At 36.7% G+C, this 14,544-nt stretch overlaps 3 protein-coding genes and 1 pseudogene across 4 annotated transcripts; 2 read left to right on the forward strand and 2 right to left on the reverse strand.

Moving 5' to 3' along the window:
• On the forward strand, positions 2,018-4,401 carry LOC104735092 (ER membrane protein complex subunit 4). The gene is made up of 6 exons (XM_010454811.2): positions 2,018-2,295; positions 2,448-2,504; positions 2,808-2,961; positions 3,592-3,689; positions 3,827-3,892; positions 4,025-4,401. The coding sequence occupies exons 1-6, from the start codon at positions 2,167-2,169 to the stop codon at positions 4,061-4,063; spliced, it is 543 nt and encodes a 180-aa protein (XP_010453113.1). The 5' UTR covers positions 2,018-2,166; the 3' UTR covers positions 4,064-4,401.
• Positions 4,514-8,744, forward strand: LOC104735091 (ubiquitin carboxyl-terminal hydrolase 22). Of its 2 annotated transcripts, none has more exons than XM_010454810.2 (4): positions 4,514-4,599; positions 5,130-5,785; positions 5,955-6,073; positions 6,208-7,124. In XM_010454810.2, the coding sequence occupies exons 2-4, from the start codon at positions 5,418-5,420 to the stop codon at positions 7,005-7,007; spliced, it is 1,287 nt and encodes a 428-aa protein (XP_010453112.2). In that variant the 5' UTR covers positions 4,514-4,599; positions 5,130-5,417; the 3' UTR covers positions 7,008-7,124. The 2 variants fall into 2 exon arrangements, with proteins under 2 accessions (XP_010453112.2, XP_019090554.1); XM_019235009.1 differs by lacking the exon at positions 4,514-4,599 and adding an exon at positions 8,690-8,744 and having other exon boundaries at positions 4,722-5,785; positions 6,208-8,534.
• Positions 7,098-12,288, reverse strand: LOC104735090 (annotated as a pseudogene).
• On the reverse strand, positions 12,434-14,539 carry LOC104735094 (enhancer of rudimentary homolog). The gene is made up of 4 exons (XM_010454812.1): positions 14,416-14,539; positions 14,038-14,140; positions 13,431-13,551; positions 12,434-12,770 (listed from the first exon to the last, which is right to left on the reverse strand). Exons 1-4 carry the CDS (start codon positions 14,416-14,418, stop codon positions 12,671-12,673), a joined length of 327 nt encoding a protein of 108 aa, XP_010453114.1. The 5' UTR covers positions 14,419-14,539; the 3' UTR covers positions 12,434-12,670.

The following is a 14,544-nucleotide window of genomic DNA, read 5'->3' on the forward strand; positions in this document are numbered from 1 at the left end:
CCGAAAGACATCGGATTATGATTGAGAGAATAAGTCCACAAGAAACCTCAATTAATTGGATGTGTGGACCAAAACAAAAATATAATGAGTACAAGTGGGAACAAAAGATAAAGATTCTAATTAAAGAATCTTGATTGTGGCCGAAGTGGGCGAAAGCTGGAATCTGTACCCTCCTAATTTCTAGAAACTTAGAAAGTGACCAATCCCTAATCATGTAGTATATATTACTGGTTGGTAATTAACCAAAAATCTAATCGATACTTTACTAACTAAAACTCCTATGTTTGATTATTTGATGAATCGATCATGTAGGTGTTCTTTCATTAACAAAAGAATATTTAGTGTGTGTCGTTGGTTCCAAATATGAACACTCTGTATTATTAAAAGGGAGTATATAATTCATTTTATGAATTGGATAATACTATATCAAAATCCGCAGATGGTGGATGAGATATATTTTTATTCGTTACTATACAACACGACACTAAACGTGTTCACTTCTATAACGAAAAAATGAAGGAACGATGATGACCTAACTCTTCAATCTTTATCTCTACCAGACATTATATTTCTTCGGACTGTCAAACATGTACAATTAGTTAATTAGTGCATTCAAATATGAACGCATGCAATGTATAACTCCAAAACTAGGCAACGTTTTTTCGTGTTCTTATTTTATGTTTGACAGCAAAGAATAATATCCATTTAAAGTTAGTGTAACAGGCATTACTGTTGTCAAAAAAAAAAGAAAAAAAGAAAAGAAAACAGGCATTATTGTTTTTATAATATGTAAACAACATAATAAAGCAAAACTAAAATTCATTCGATGGATCGCTTTTCTTACATGCGTTATTAAATTACTATCAAGATAACGCTTATGCAAACTAATAAGTGTCTTAACGTCTATTGACCAGCACCGGTAAAGTGATTTTTTTTTTATATATAAAAAAGATTAAAAAAGGCAAGAACACTTGTTTAATTATTTTGTTAAATTATTCAGATTATTTTTCTGTTAATTTGTTTTGTTTTTGAAACCATCGTGTTTTTGTCCGTTGTGGCTATCAATCTCCCTCTCTAATCTATAGACATAGAGATTATATGTAAACTTAGAAAGATTTAACGATGGAGAACAATTTGGTAGGATTGAAAAGAACGAAATAGACATCTTAACAAATAATAATTGTGGTTTATTTGTATTTTTGAATATCAATTATTGAATTATGTCGACGTTGTGGAGCTAGAAACTAGAAAGCTGCTGATGTAGCATCGTGGGAACTCGTAAGTTGTCTCATTCCACAGTGGATTCTGTTTCCATGCGATGAGTTTTCCCACTAAAGATAAGAAGATAAGAGACTGAAATGAAATATGTTTTCTCCACTCATATAGTTTATATTGGGAATATGTAAAGGCAGAAGGGAAGCGAGTATCTTATTTAAATCCAATTAATCAGTCTTAGGTTTTTATATCAATAACAATAATATCGGTTGGTCTATGAGACTACGACTACGGCTACGACTACGACTAATGACTATGGGTATAGCCTTGATCACTCTTGCGTGTGCTTCAGTGCATGTACATATCGACCTTAAGAGTCTAAAGAAACTGCTTATTATTATCAACAGTTGGAAGATATTTAAAGTAGAGTGTGTTATCTATCATATTCACTATCTTTTAACTTTAGTGTTTTGTTAACGGATACTGATAAAAAGAGTTGATATGTATAATCAATAGTGGTAGCTCAACTAAATTATCTAAAGATGCAAAAAAAATATCAAAACATCCGGATTTGCCACACTACAATTAACATGACAACGAACATCTCTCATTTAATATAACCGATTTAACCGAACCTGTATCGGGCTTGGATGCAATACAAATGCATGGGCTAATAAAGGCCCATTAAACAATTTCCCGCGTTGCTGAAAAAGCCTGAAAAAGGAATTTGAGATTTTTTTCGGGTAACTAATTATGGATCCGACTTGAAGAAACGGGTTGGGACTCTGCGAGTGAAGATTTTTTTGTTTTGTTTTGTTTTTACCTTTTTCCTTCATTCTCTCGGCTTTCAAATAAAAACATCTAAAGCGTATGAAGAGATAAATCCGATCTAGGTCTCTTCTTCTTCACCAACCTCTCTCTCTCGATCTCGATCGAAGAACTTAAAAGGCAATGGATAAAGGCAAAGCAGTGATGGGTACTGGTCGGAGATGGGCCATCGAATTCTCCGATCAATCTACTGTTCCATCTTCTCGTGACATCCTCGATCCACCTGGCTTCTCTCGTGCTTCTCAGGAACAGGTATTGGATTTTTCTTATCCCGAACATGATTCGAAGTTTCAATTTAGAAATTTTTTTACCGGAAATTGAGTTGTTTTTTTTTTTTTTTGCTGCTACTGGGGATTTTGTGTATTGTCTAAGTAGGTTTTATGGTTTTATGATTTCGAATTCAGGATGATTCAGCTAATAGCCGTCAAAAGAAAGACGCTGAAGCTAATTGGAAACTTCAGGTATGATGTTTATGTCAATTCTGAAAAAGTCGTATCTTAAATTGTACGGATTCGATCTTGGTCTTGCTCTGTGTAGATCTTTTAAAAGGCATTGACTTTTTTTTTTTTTTTTTTTTTTTTTTAATGTATTGGATTGGATTGTTATAGAATATATTTAAGACTGTGTCTTTCACTATGTAAATTAGGTGACTTGGTGAGATTAGAAAAGGAAAAATTCTTGCTTTAGCTGATCGAGATTGGGGGTTTGATGTAGATGAAGTTTTTTTTAAAGTGATATGTTTTTGTTTATTGATGAATGAGCAGAAAGCGTGGGAAGTAGCGCAATCTCCGTTTAAGAATTTGATGATGATGGGTTTCATGATGTGGATGGCTGGAAACACAGTCCATCTATTTAGCATCGGTATTACATTCTCTGCTCTTTGGCAGCCTATCAGCGCTCTCCAGAGTGTTGGAAAGAGTAAGAACCTTCTTTACATTACTATTATTCATCTTAGCCTTGTATGCAATTTGACGTCCTATACTCACATTAGTCAGTCCACAATGGTATGTAGTTTATCAAACAGTGATGAGTAACTTGATTAGAAAACGAAAGATTTAGATGAAATATTGAACATGCTAGATTGAATACCTTTTTATTTACTTTGGCTACTATTCTTTGAAGAAATGAGCAGCTGTCTCTCATCAGCATGTGCATTAAACGTCAGAGAAAATCATATTTGAATCATTCTTTTATCAAGTCCACTTACTTAAAGCAATAAAAGAAGGTAGACAGACGTACTTATAATGGGTAGTAATACCAGGGTGGAAAATAACAACACCATCTTTTATGTAGAATAGCATGCTCTACTTCTGAATAAAAGATTGGTAGGGTCTCTAAGAGAGGGAGGGAACCGCTTCTCCAGGATTTTGGCAAAGCAATTTTTCATCAGGATTTATATATTCTGTTCTCATCTTTAGTGGATAGTGTTAGTGTATGTTTACTATCAAACATATCTCCTTGTTATGCAAAGTTTGAGTAATGATTTGGGTTGGGAATTCAAGTCCAGTATTATTTATCCTTACATTTGACCTTTACCCTTGCCTACAGTTTTTGAGCCATTCAAGGATAACAAAGTGGAACTACTTATGCCGAAATTAGTGTTTCTTGCCCTAAACCTTGGAGGGTTAGCTTTGGGAGTCTGGAAGGTAAGAAACTTATCTCGTTTCTTCATTGTTTCCTCTTTCCTTTTGTCCTTAAGGCAAGGCTGCCTTGGATTAGTAGTGTAAAGTACTGTTTCCATATACAAACAAGTTTCCTTAGACAAACGATTTCACTTTCTCAGCTTAACACTTTGGGGCTTCTTCCAACACATGCATCAGATTGGGTTTCATCTCTACCCCCTCCTCAGGTTTGTGATTTCTCTGTGAAGCAAATTCTTGTGTCCATGTGTTATGGGATCATCCGTGAAAGCAAGAATCTGGCAATTTTGATCATCTCTAAAGCTACACATCTTGTTTTCTCCTCTCTTTGTTTTTTTCAGGAAGTTGAACACTCAGGTGGAGGATTTGTTTTCCACTGAAGAATCTGCGTCTCTTGCATTTTAAATAAACCGCTAAAACCGCGAGACAACAGACACTTTTGTGAGATAACTGCAACGGATACTTAGTGATTTGTTCAACCGTGTTATGAGGGAAGGGCTCATCATATATGGACCTTCTCTAATCTTATGATCTTTCTATATAGCATTTTCAAAACTCAGAAGCCATAGCTTTTTTTTTTCTTCTTTCACTTTTTAGTATGATGTTCATTGTTCATCATAACTATGAATGTATTATTGGTTGGCACTGAAGGGACCTATGCCCCAGCTTTTTTGTTTCTCATCTTTTTAGACAGCAATGGATAATGTTTTAGACTGAAGTTTTGCCCTTTATTGCTTCCACTCATGATTCTGAGTTAAAGACACTATTTTATCACGACTGAGAGAAGAGAAGAGAAGAGAGGACCTCTACGTCAGCTGGAAGGTTACAAGGTGGACTAGTAGCAGGCGCTATGGGAAAACTAGGTCAAGTTTGGGAAGCACAAGACGTGGAACAAAGTGCAGTCTTTTAGAATCATGTAAGTTAAGTCGGTCTACTCAAAAAAATCTCTCCACGACAAAATCAAAATGTTTTACTTTAATGATTATTAGATTGCAAGAAATAAAAAGATTTACAGGCAAAATAAAAAAACCCAAAAAAGAAAGATAAAATAAATAAAAAAAGAGAAAAAATAGATATTTTTTTTCCATTAATCCTTCTTCCTTTGCCATATTCCTCCGATCTTCAAGTAAAAAAAATTTGATAAAACGAACAGAGATGAATCTAAGGAACACGCTAACCTGATCCGAACTTTTCTTCCTTTTATTTATTTATTTGTTCTTATATTATCACAAAAAGATTGATTCTTTTGATCTTCAAAACTCATACTTCATCACTGTTTTTCTAAAAATCTGATTCAATTTATTCTTTTTTTTTTTTGTCTTTTTTTCTTCTTCTTCCTCAGTTTTCATGTCCGCGAGGATTTCATTTCTGAAAAATCCCGATCCTTGCAATCACTTATCTGGTTATAAGCTTAGATATGGTACTGATGGTTACAAATCCTTTCAGAGCTTGTTCAGTTGCTTCAACGATGGAAGGATTAAGATCAAACTGCGAGAAATCGAGATACCCAGATGCAGTTATTGTTCGGTTTATCAAAAGAGACTCTACATCTGTTTGTTCTGTCGTTCGATTTCTTGTTCAAGTCATATCCTTTTGCATACCCAGTTGAATAAAGGCCATGATATCGCCATTGATGTTGAAAGATCTGAGCTTTATTGCTGCGCTTGCATAGATCAAGTGTATGATCCTGAGTTCGACGAGATTGTTGTCTCTAAGCAGCTTGTTGGGTTGGGTATGTCTGTTAAATCCGGGGCTGATGTTGTTGCGGTTAGATCCAACAAGAAGAGGAGGTTGGACTCTCAGTTGATTATAGGATCCAAGTTTTTGGTCTCACCTCGAGATCGAAGGGAGAAATGGTCGTTTCCTTTGGGGCTAAGAGGTTTGAATAATCTTGGAAGCACTTGTTTCATGAATGCTGTGTTGCAAGCACTTGTTCATGCTCCTCCTTTGAGAAACTTTTGGTTAAGTGGTCAGCACAACCGTGATCTTTGTCCGAGAAGAACAATGGGTTTGTTGTGTTTGCCCTGTGATCTTGATGTTATTTTCGCTGCTATGTTTTCGGGTGATAGGACTCCATATAGCCCAGCTCATTTGCTTCACAGGTGCGATTTTTAAGCGTTATTCACTTTTCTATACAAAGTTTTCTAGAGTTTCAAAATGTATGTTAACGGTCACATTGCTATAGATGCTTATCTAAGTTTGTTAACATGAATTAATATCTTTATAGACATTATGTGATGCTGATTTGATATATTTTTTTGGCGTATGAAGTTGGTGGCAGCACTCAACAAATCTAGCAACATATGAGCAGCAGGATTCTCACGAGTTCTTCATTTCGCTATTGGACCGTATCCATGAGAACGAAGGAAAGTCGAAGTGTTTGTATCAAGGTAAATCTAATTTGGAAGAAAGAGATGGTTATGTGTTGTTTATGTATTGAAGGCCTTGGATTTCTGTTGATTGATGAAACCTTTTCAAGATAGAGTTTGATGATTTCATGTAAATTTGTTGGTTCACTGTACAGATCATGAGGAGTGTCAGTGTATCACTCACAAGGCATTCTCTGGTCTATTAAGATCAGATGTCACATGCACAACGTGCGGATCCACATCAACAACATATGACCCATTTATCGACATTTCACTTACTTTAGATTCGGCGAATGGGTTCTCTCCCGCTGATTGCAGAAAGAACAGATATAATGGTGGGCCAAGCGTGAATGCAACCATGCCAACTCTCTCGGGTTGCTTAGATTTCTTCACAAGGTCAGAAAAACTTGGTCCGGACCAGAAACTAAACTGCCAAAGCTGTGGAGAAAAGCGAGAATCTTCAAAACAAATGTCCATAAGAAGACTTCCTCTGCTACTTTGCTTGCACGTAAAGCGTTTTGAACATTCTCTTACCCGTAAAACCTCAAGAAAAATTGATAGTTACTTGCAGTATCCGTTCCGCCTAAACATGTCACCTTACCTCTCTTCATCCATCATTGGAAAGCGGTTTGGGAACAGGATGTTTGCCTTTGATGGAGAAGGCGAATATGACAGTTCATCATCTTCACCTCCATCAGCGGAATTTGAGATATTTGCGGTTGTAACTCACTCAGGGATGTTGGAATCGGGTCACTATGTGACCTACCTTAGGCTGAAAGGGTTGTGGTATAAATGTGATGATTCATGGATCAATGAGGTTGAAGAAGAAGTGGTGAGAGGATGCGAGTGTTATATGTTGTTCTATGCACAAGAGAAAGTGATTCAAAAGGCTCATAAGGAGTTGAGTTATCAAGTTATCTCCATGGCTGAAGCATTTCCCTTTGCTAATTGCTGACTCTAGACTTGGCTAAAGATTTTGACGCATTTTCCCTTGATACTTTTTTTTTTTTGATTTAAGGTTTATGCCAAATATTTCAAAGCCAAGTTTAGTGATAAAATTTATTTTTCATTACATCAGTGTTCAAAGTTACTACTACATCAGACTCCTTACGTCACGTCAGCTAAGAAATACGCGGACAAAGATGTTCAAGTTACACAAGTGGTACTTGCTGAGTGAATTTATATAAACATAGAATCAATCATCATCTTATGCTCAGCAAGTAGTTCTCAAATGGGACTGTAAACACACAAAATACAATTGTGTTTCATAGATATTTTTCCAGACTCAAGTAGAGGACAAAAATCTTCATAGAAATAACATCCCACGTGTCCTGCAGAGACCAAACAAACAATCATCTCATCTCATGCCTCGTCTGCGCCAATCTCTGTCTCGTTCTCTGCTTCTATCATGATCATCTCTCTCATGACTTGAGCTCTTTGCTCTTCGTTTTCGGTCCTTGTTCAAATCATGTTGTTGCCTATCTCTGTCTCTGTGTCTGTCTTTGTCCAAGTCATGATCTTTTACCCTTTCTCTGGTTGATTTCTGTGGCGGACTTTGGCTTTGATTCTGGATCTCACTTCGGTAACTCTTTCTAGATGAATCTCTAGAATCTTCACGCCTCCCCCTTTTCTCCAGTAATACTCTCTCTGCAGTTGAGAAAAGCATTGTTTATCTCGTTTGTAAACAAACAAATTTTTTTGCAGCAAGAGTCTTTTAAACTACCAGACAAGCTTTTGTTATGGAGGTGGAAACAAGTCTCCAATGTTTTCATCCAGAAGATAGTAACTTTTGAGTGTATAGTAAGAACTTACGATTTCCTGATAAGCCATCAGCTTCAAGCCTCTTTCGGTCGATTGCAACTTTTCTTTCTATCTCATCAGAGTTTTTCATTCCCTGTTCCTCCAGAGATTCTCTATACTCTATCAAAGCAACCTCTATCTGTCTAAGCTTTCGTCTGCAGTAATAAAAAATGTAAAAGTAAGGCTACATATCATAATGGAGTAGCTACTGATACCTTCATTTTGCTGATCAATTGGTAAGCTTTTGCTTTTTCTAGATGAAAATTCCAAAAGCCAGGAATCCACCTCCATGGGATAGAACCAAATACCCGACCAAACCCTGCCACAGTTTTTATTGGTTTGAAGCTCTAGCATCAACATGAAGGAATAGAGCTAATATTTTTGTGTACTTTACTCTATACTTTTCCCATTTTACCTCTTTAATTATTAGTGCTGAAGATCAGAGTATATCATGCAGTACCTTTGCTCCTCGTCGATTCCAGTTTCAGGCTGGACACGAACACTTGGATCATACTTGAGATCTTTTTCATCGGTCTTGAAAGTTATTCCACCAGCATTGTCCCTACCAGACAAGTAGCTCTTTTTTTGTTCATTATCCTCTCTCGCTCATCTGGAAGTTGGCAAAATGAGGTCATTTTTCTCGATGGCTTTTAGCTTCGGCTGCGGGATTGGTATTGTCGAGGTCAGATTCACAGGCTCTTTAGTTTCAACTTTATCATAGCTGGTTTTCATTCGCCCAGGAGAAATGTTAACATCTTCCCAAGTTGAATATCCCTGTCGATACTTTGCATTTTCATCTATTACTTCATAGCCACTTTGTTTCTCTGAACCTTCCAGGCTTAGCAGCCGAGCAACCATCATCTCTCTACCCCCAACAAGCGACTAACCATTGTGTCTGCATCGTCTCTCAAGCTCAGAAATTGGTAAACTCATCAGCTCTTGGCTTGCAGCTCCTTCACACATTGCCAGTGCAGCGTCTTGATTGCTCTCATCAGCATACTTCAAATTACCCATGAGACTTTTCTTCTCTATATCAGACGCATCACCAATGATAAAATGAAAAGAGGTAACACCAGAGTTTCCTGACCGGAGAAACGTGGCTCGTAGCCCATTTATTTATGCATCTGAGAAGAGAAACCAGTCTGACCATACCTGCAGTACTTTGAGTACTCGTTCCTGCACAAAGTAAGAATGATATTGCAACAGAACTTGAGAATGTAAAGAACAACATAAGAGAATCATTTGCTTTCTGAGATTACTTTAAGACCCTCCGCGGTAATCCTTTCAGTGACGCTGCGGTACAGATCGTTAAAGCTTTCCATTATATCGGGTAATGTTGCTTCGAATTTTGTCCGGTATGCAGAGGCATTTTTAACACGAGCGCTGCTATTATGAAGAATGTCAGACACAAGCATGAGCCTTGCAACTTTAGTCGGTATTGATGTCTCTTTCAGGATCAACGACTCTGTCAGAACTTCAACAACCTGTGTGAAACAAGTAAATATTTAGTATAAAATCTGGAGATTTTGGTCCAACGATATGTAGTTTGAAATCATGACATTAGTTATTTGACTGGTGTATGTAATCAATCCATTACAGTATGTAATATCTAATGTAATCCAGAACAAATTTTACCTCTCCAGCTGCATCTGCGTTATCCAAAGCAAACCCCATAGCTTCTTTGATTTGACTCCGTTCTAAAGTTAGAGCACGCAACATGTTCTCAAATTCATCCCTTTGAGGATCGGTTAGAGTTTGCTCAGCTGCTGTCCGCTGTTATGAACCAGTGATAAGGTATCAATCAACAAATTTCGCGGAAAAAGAAGTAATCTATGAAATGTGAAATTGCAAGGAAATTACCTGGGTGCCTGTAGACTCTTTTCCATGCTCTGGGTTCCTAGGTGCAGGCAGCGGTGGCGGAATCCATCTATGATAAAATACAAACAGTGTTAAGTGCAATATTGCTAAGATAAATACAATCCAGCACCTGAATCAGTTTCAAAGCTGGCTAGGTTAAATACCTTCCACTTCCAGCTATCATGATATACGGCTCTGTTCTCCATCTTTGAAGGGTATCACCCTAAACGAACGCGAGAAAAATCATGAGGGTATAACAAAAGATGACGCCTCATCTATTCCTAATAATGAAACAATAAAAATCTACCTGAGCAAAGGAATAGAGCCTCCAGACATAGTAGGTATGCTCCTTCGAGCCCAGCTCAAACAAGAAGTTAAAAAGTGGATTCCCTCGTCCCCTCTCCATAATAGATTGTTCAAAAGCGCATCCACCGTCGAGTACATTAAGGGCCATAGTATCAATAATACGTTTGAGGTGCTCGTCCTCAGGAGAAACAACAGTGATATCCGGAACATTTGGGGCAAGAACCTGAAGATGAAATTCAGTAACACCAGAGTTTTAACATATACTATGAAGGATAACGTTTAATTGTCAAGTATCATATGGAACTTTTAAATAAAAAATTACGCCATATGGACCAAGTTTGCATACCAGCTCAGAATTTTGATTTGGAACAGAAGTTATTGATGGACCCGATGTACAAGAAAAAAATAAATTGCAGCCCTGCCAATTGAAAAACATATGACAACTTTTAGAGTTGCATATAAATAAAAGCAGCAGATCAAATGCAACGGCGCAACAGTCACATTCAGTGATTAAGATATAATAATGATACAATTAAAAGCAAAATGAATCTCAAAGAAGCACATAACTTCCACAAACCTCCTTACTCCGGATTGCCATATGCCCAAAAGGTGGAGCTGGTAGTGCTTGTGATGGCAGACAAAACGCTTTACCCCACCCAATTTTCAGCTCATACTCATACACAATGATCCCTATGAGATATAGGACAAAAGGATTTATAAGTGTCTTGCAAACCATCATAGTACATGCATCAAGGAAGCACATTTATTATCAAATCAAGATAGTCAAAGATTAATAAATTTATATCTTGTTAGGAGGTCAGTAGTTTCCAACATTGTATAACTGAAGAAAGAAAAAATGGAAGTACCAAATAAAAGCAGTAGCACTGACCAAACAATGAACTCCCTACGTATGTCTTCAACTGATTACGTTAAATGTAAAGTTTTAAGAGAAAAATCAGTCTGTCCAATAAAAAAAAAAATTGCTGATCTGAAGTTTTGGTTAAAATGCTATTGCTATGCAGAAACCTGAGAAAACAAAATCTAAACTAAATTTTCATCTTTTTCTCCTTTATCATACCGTACACCACCAACATATTCCAGTGAAGAATCTTGCACAGTCCCATATAAAACGGTATAGCTAACCTTGCATTTCATCCTTTGCAGCTTGCCCATCGGCTCTATTCATGAAAGCAACAAATCTAGAATGTCTTTGTCGCTATGTGGAGATGACAGAAAGGAGGGAACATACCTGCAGAAATTACATGGAAGATAAACTTCTATATCACAACAGCGAGGAGATTGATTGCAACTGCGAAAGTCATAAGCTATGTGGAGATAACAGAAAGCTAATTATACTCCAAACATAACAAACAAACAAACAAAAAAAATGGAATTCCTACTCTAGCATTGTAACAAACACATCAAAGCAGTAGTATTACAATGAGTCAATGATCAACAACGTCGTCAAACTCTTTGCTTATGACGCCAACACTAGAAACGACATATCACGATGAGATTAATCAAAAGCAGTCCCATTTGAAATGGAAGCCTCATCTCTGGACTTTACACATGCTATTCCGCGAATGCATAGAAAAGCAGAAAGGTCCATGCTTTTTAATTAACAAGTTTCTCAATGCGATAGAAACATTTAGTCCTAGCAATAAATATACATCATCAAAACAAGAAGCCTATAATTCTTAGTTAATGAAGCCATGGCGGTTTCCAAGAGACTAACCTTGAGAATCAGGTTTGGGCATATCATTGGGATTGATTGTAACCACCTCGAACGAAAGTCTTAGCTGCACCACCATCTCCTTGAAACGGTTCCACGAATTCCTGATACAGACGAGCTGCTTCATCTTCCGCTCTCTACATTTACTTTTATAAAAATAAAAATAAAAAAAAACCCATCATTCTCTACATCTAAATCCCAGAAAACACAACTTAAATGATTTGAATTCTTTCGTTCCAATAGCTCCCATTGAGGATTCAAATGGCTAAGAGAAGAAGAAACGAACCTTCTTTTTGGCTTCTTCTTCTTCTTCTCTGTGTTTCTGGAACGGCGTTTTTTTTCCGAGTGATCAAGAAGGAATTCATTCTTGCGGCGTCCAAACTTATCTCGAACAGCAGAAAGGTAAAAAATGCTCAAGAAACTATGTTATCAGTAAGGTTTTGGGGGGGGGATGAAGACGACCGATCTCCAAGGTAAAAATCAGTATACGGCATAGCATAGTGTCTCTCTCGTGAAGAGATTAATACAAAATTCGTATTTTTTCTTTAACTAATGTTGTAGTCATCTTTTATTACTCCATCAGGTTTACCCATCTTAACCAAAACAAACTGTATCAGATTTCCAAAATGTTAACGATAATCTTTTGTATCAGGCTTCTAAGCTATCGAAAATAATGAATATGAAACTGGAGGTGCAGGTTCGGATACTATATTATAATTGAGCTAAATGTTTGGATATCAAAGATACTTAAATGTTTACACATCCAAGGACGTCACAACACCATTACTCAGATATATATGCATCTAATTATTGTTACATTGCCAAATATATAGTAATGAGTGATGATACTTTTGAATGGGTCTCTCTTAATAATAAGGCTTTATATGTTCTTCAAGTAGACGATTTCAAATGGTGTTCCTTCTTCATCTACCTCCATTGGCAAGCTTTTTGAGATGGTGAAACGCCTTTTGCTTTATCCATTGCCTGTCATATGGCAGATATGCACTCATCGAGTGTTCATAGCTGCCAAACGAAAAAAAGGTCGCAAAGATTCACCACACGTTTTAATAGATTCATAAGAAAAATTGACAAAAAAAAATAACCTTACACTATCTTTAGAACCACTTTCTAACCATGTCTCCTAACTTATTTAGCAAACACCAGAGGTAGCAACAGACTTAAAAGATCAAGCATTGTAAGTTTTGTTATACAACATGGGTATCCCAACGATCTCTATACACATTACTTGTAAGATATTTCTGTAATATCTATTGTCGATTCAGGAAGAATTTAAACTCTTCAGCAGACCTCACAGTAGTATTAAAGAACTACAAGATATATGCAGTTTACTGAATATCAAGAAAGAATTCTTCAAGAAAATTTCTGTGGAAAGGAACAACAGTGCATGTGCCTGTTGCATCTTTTGAGTTTGAACATTTCTAAATGTTTTTATAATGACTAGCAAGTAGCAACCAAAACATCTATGGATTCAAAAGAATGATATGAGTGGGAAACGAAATACTATTACTTAGGGGGGAAATGTAGGACGAAACACACCACATATAGATGGGGAAATGTGGTTCCTGATTCTAGTTTTATGTAAATGTGAACCATTGATGTAAATTTGACAATGCCCTGGTAGGAACTAAAACATTTAAGAGAGAGAAAGGGGGCAAGACTTACACCAAAGCGCTCAAGTCAGCAAGACCATCAATAAAATTGTAGAGGTCAGCAATGTCATAGCTAATATTTCTGAGAGAAGGGTTAATTTCCTTCAACTTCCTTTCGTATAAGCCGCAAATGCCTGTTTAGAACCAAACAGTTCAGCATATGAGGGAAAAGATCAGGGTCAAGTTCAGAAATTTATAGCTAAAACATTTTTGCTGCTATAAAACCAACAAAAGCTTCCCTAATTCACTCTACACTAAGAATGGTGAGAGGTAATAAACGTAAGAAACCTATCTTTCTTCTTCATGCTACATCCTCCACTTTACTGAGCAAACAAGTTAGTAATCAAAACACCAACTGGAGAACTAGTAATTCAATATGCTAATACCATTTGGGTACCAAACAGAGTCATCACACATAATATCCATTGGCTCATAACAGTATTTCTAAAATCTGAACCTCCTAGCAAGTCACAGAATAATATACAAGGCGTAATTCAAAATCATCCATGTTGTTACCACAAAAACAAACCTCCAGCATAACCATAACTAAAGTCAACAATGAGTAACTAACTAAAGCTATACACTAGTTACATAATGGTGATTCGAAATTAATAGTTTACCATCCATAGCTTGGCCTATAGAATCGTAGTCCATGAAAGTCCTGGTAGCTCTGCTGTGAGAATTTTGCAACAAGATGATTGTGTGCCTACTGTTATGATTAGCCTATAACACAACAAAGAAAACAGCTCTGAGCTTAATCAGCTTTATAAGAACTCAAAGAATCAAAACAAGTTCAGAAAATTTCCCTCTGTTCCGCAAAGGAACTAGAAATCATCAAACTCTGAGAGTAGAACAGTGTAGTTTACGATATTCGAAAACCTAGTTTCTGTGGAAACACGATCTAACCAAAAAGGCTTTGCTCAGATTCCTATGCGATTGACTAAGGAATCACTAAAACTACACAAAAGGATCGTTAATTAAGAGAAGGAATCGATTACCATCTTCAAGTGATATTTTGACTTCGATTGCAGAGTTGAGGTGTTAGACGAAGACGACGAACGAAACAATCAAACAAGTTTCAATGCTTCAGAGAGGAAAGCAAAAAATTAAAGGGACGCCAAAATAAC

This window comes from Camelina sativa, chromosome 13, assembly GCF_000633955.1.
Source record: "Camelina sativa cultivar DH55 chromosome 13, Cs, whole genome shotgun sequence".
NCBI classification, from domain to species: Eukaryota; Viridiplantae; Streptophyta; class Magnoliopsida; order Brassicales; family Brassicaceae; genus Camelina; species Camelina sativa.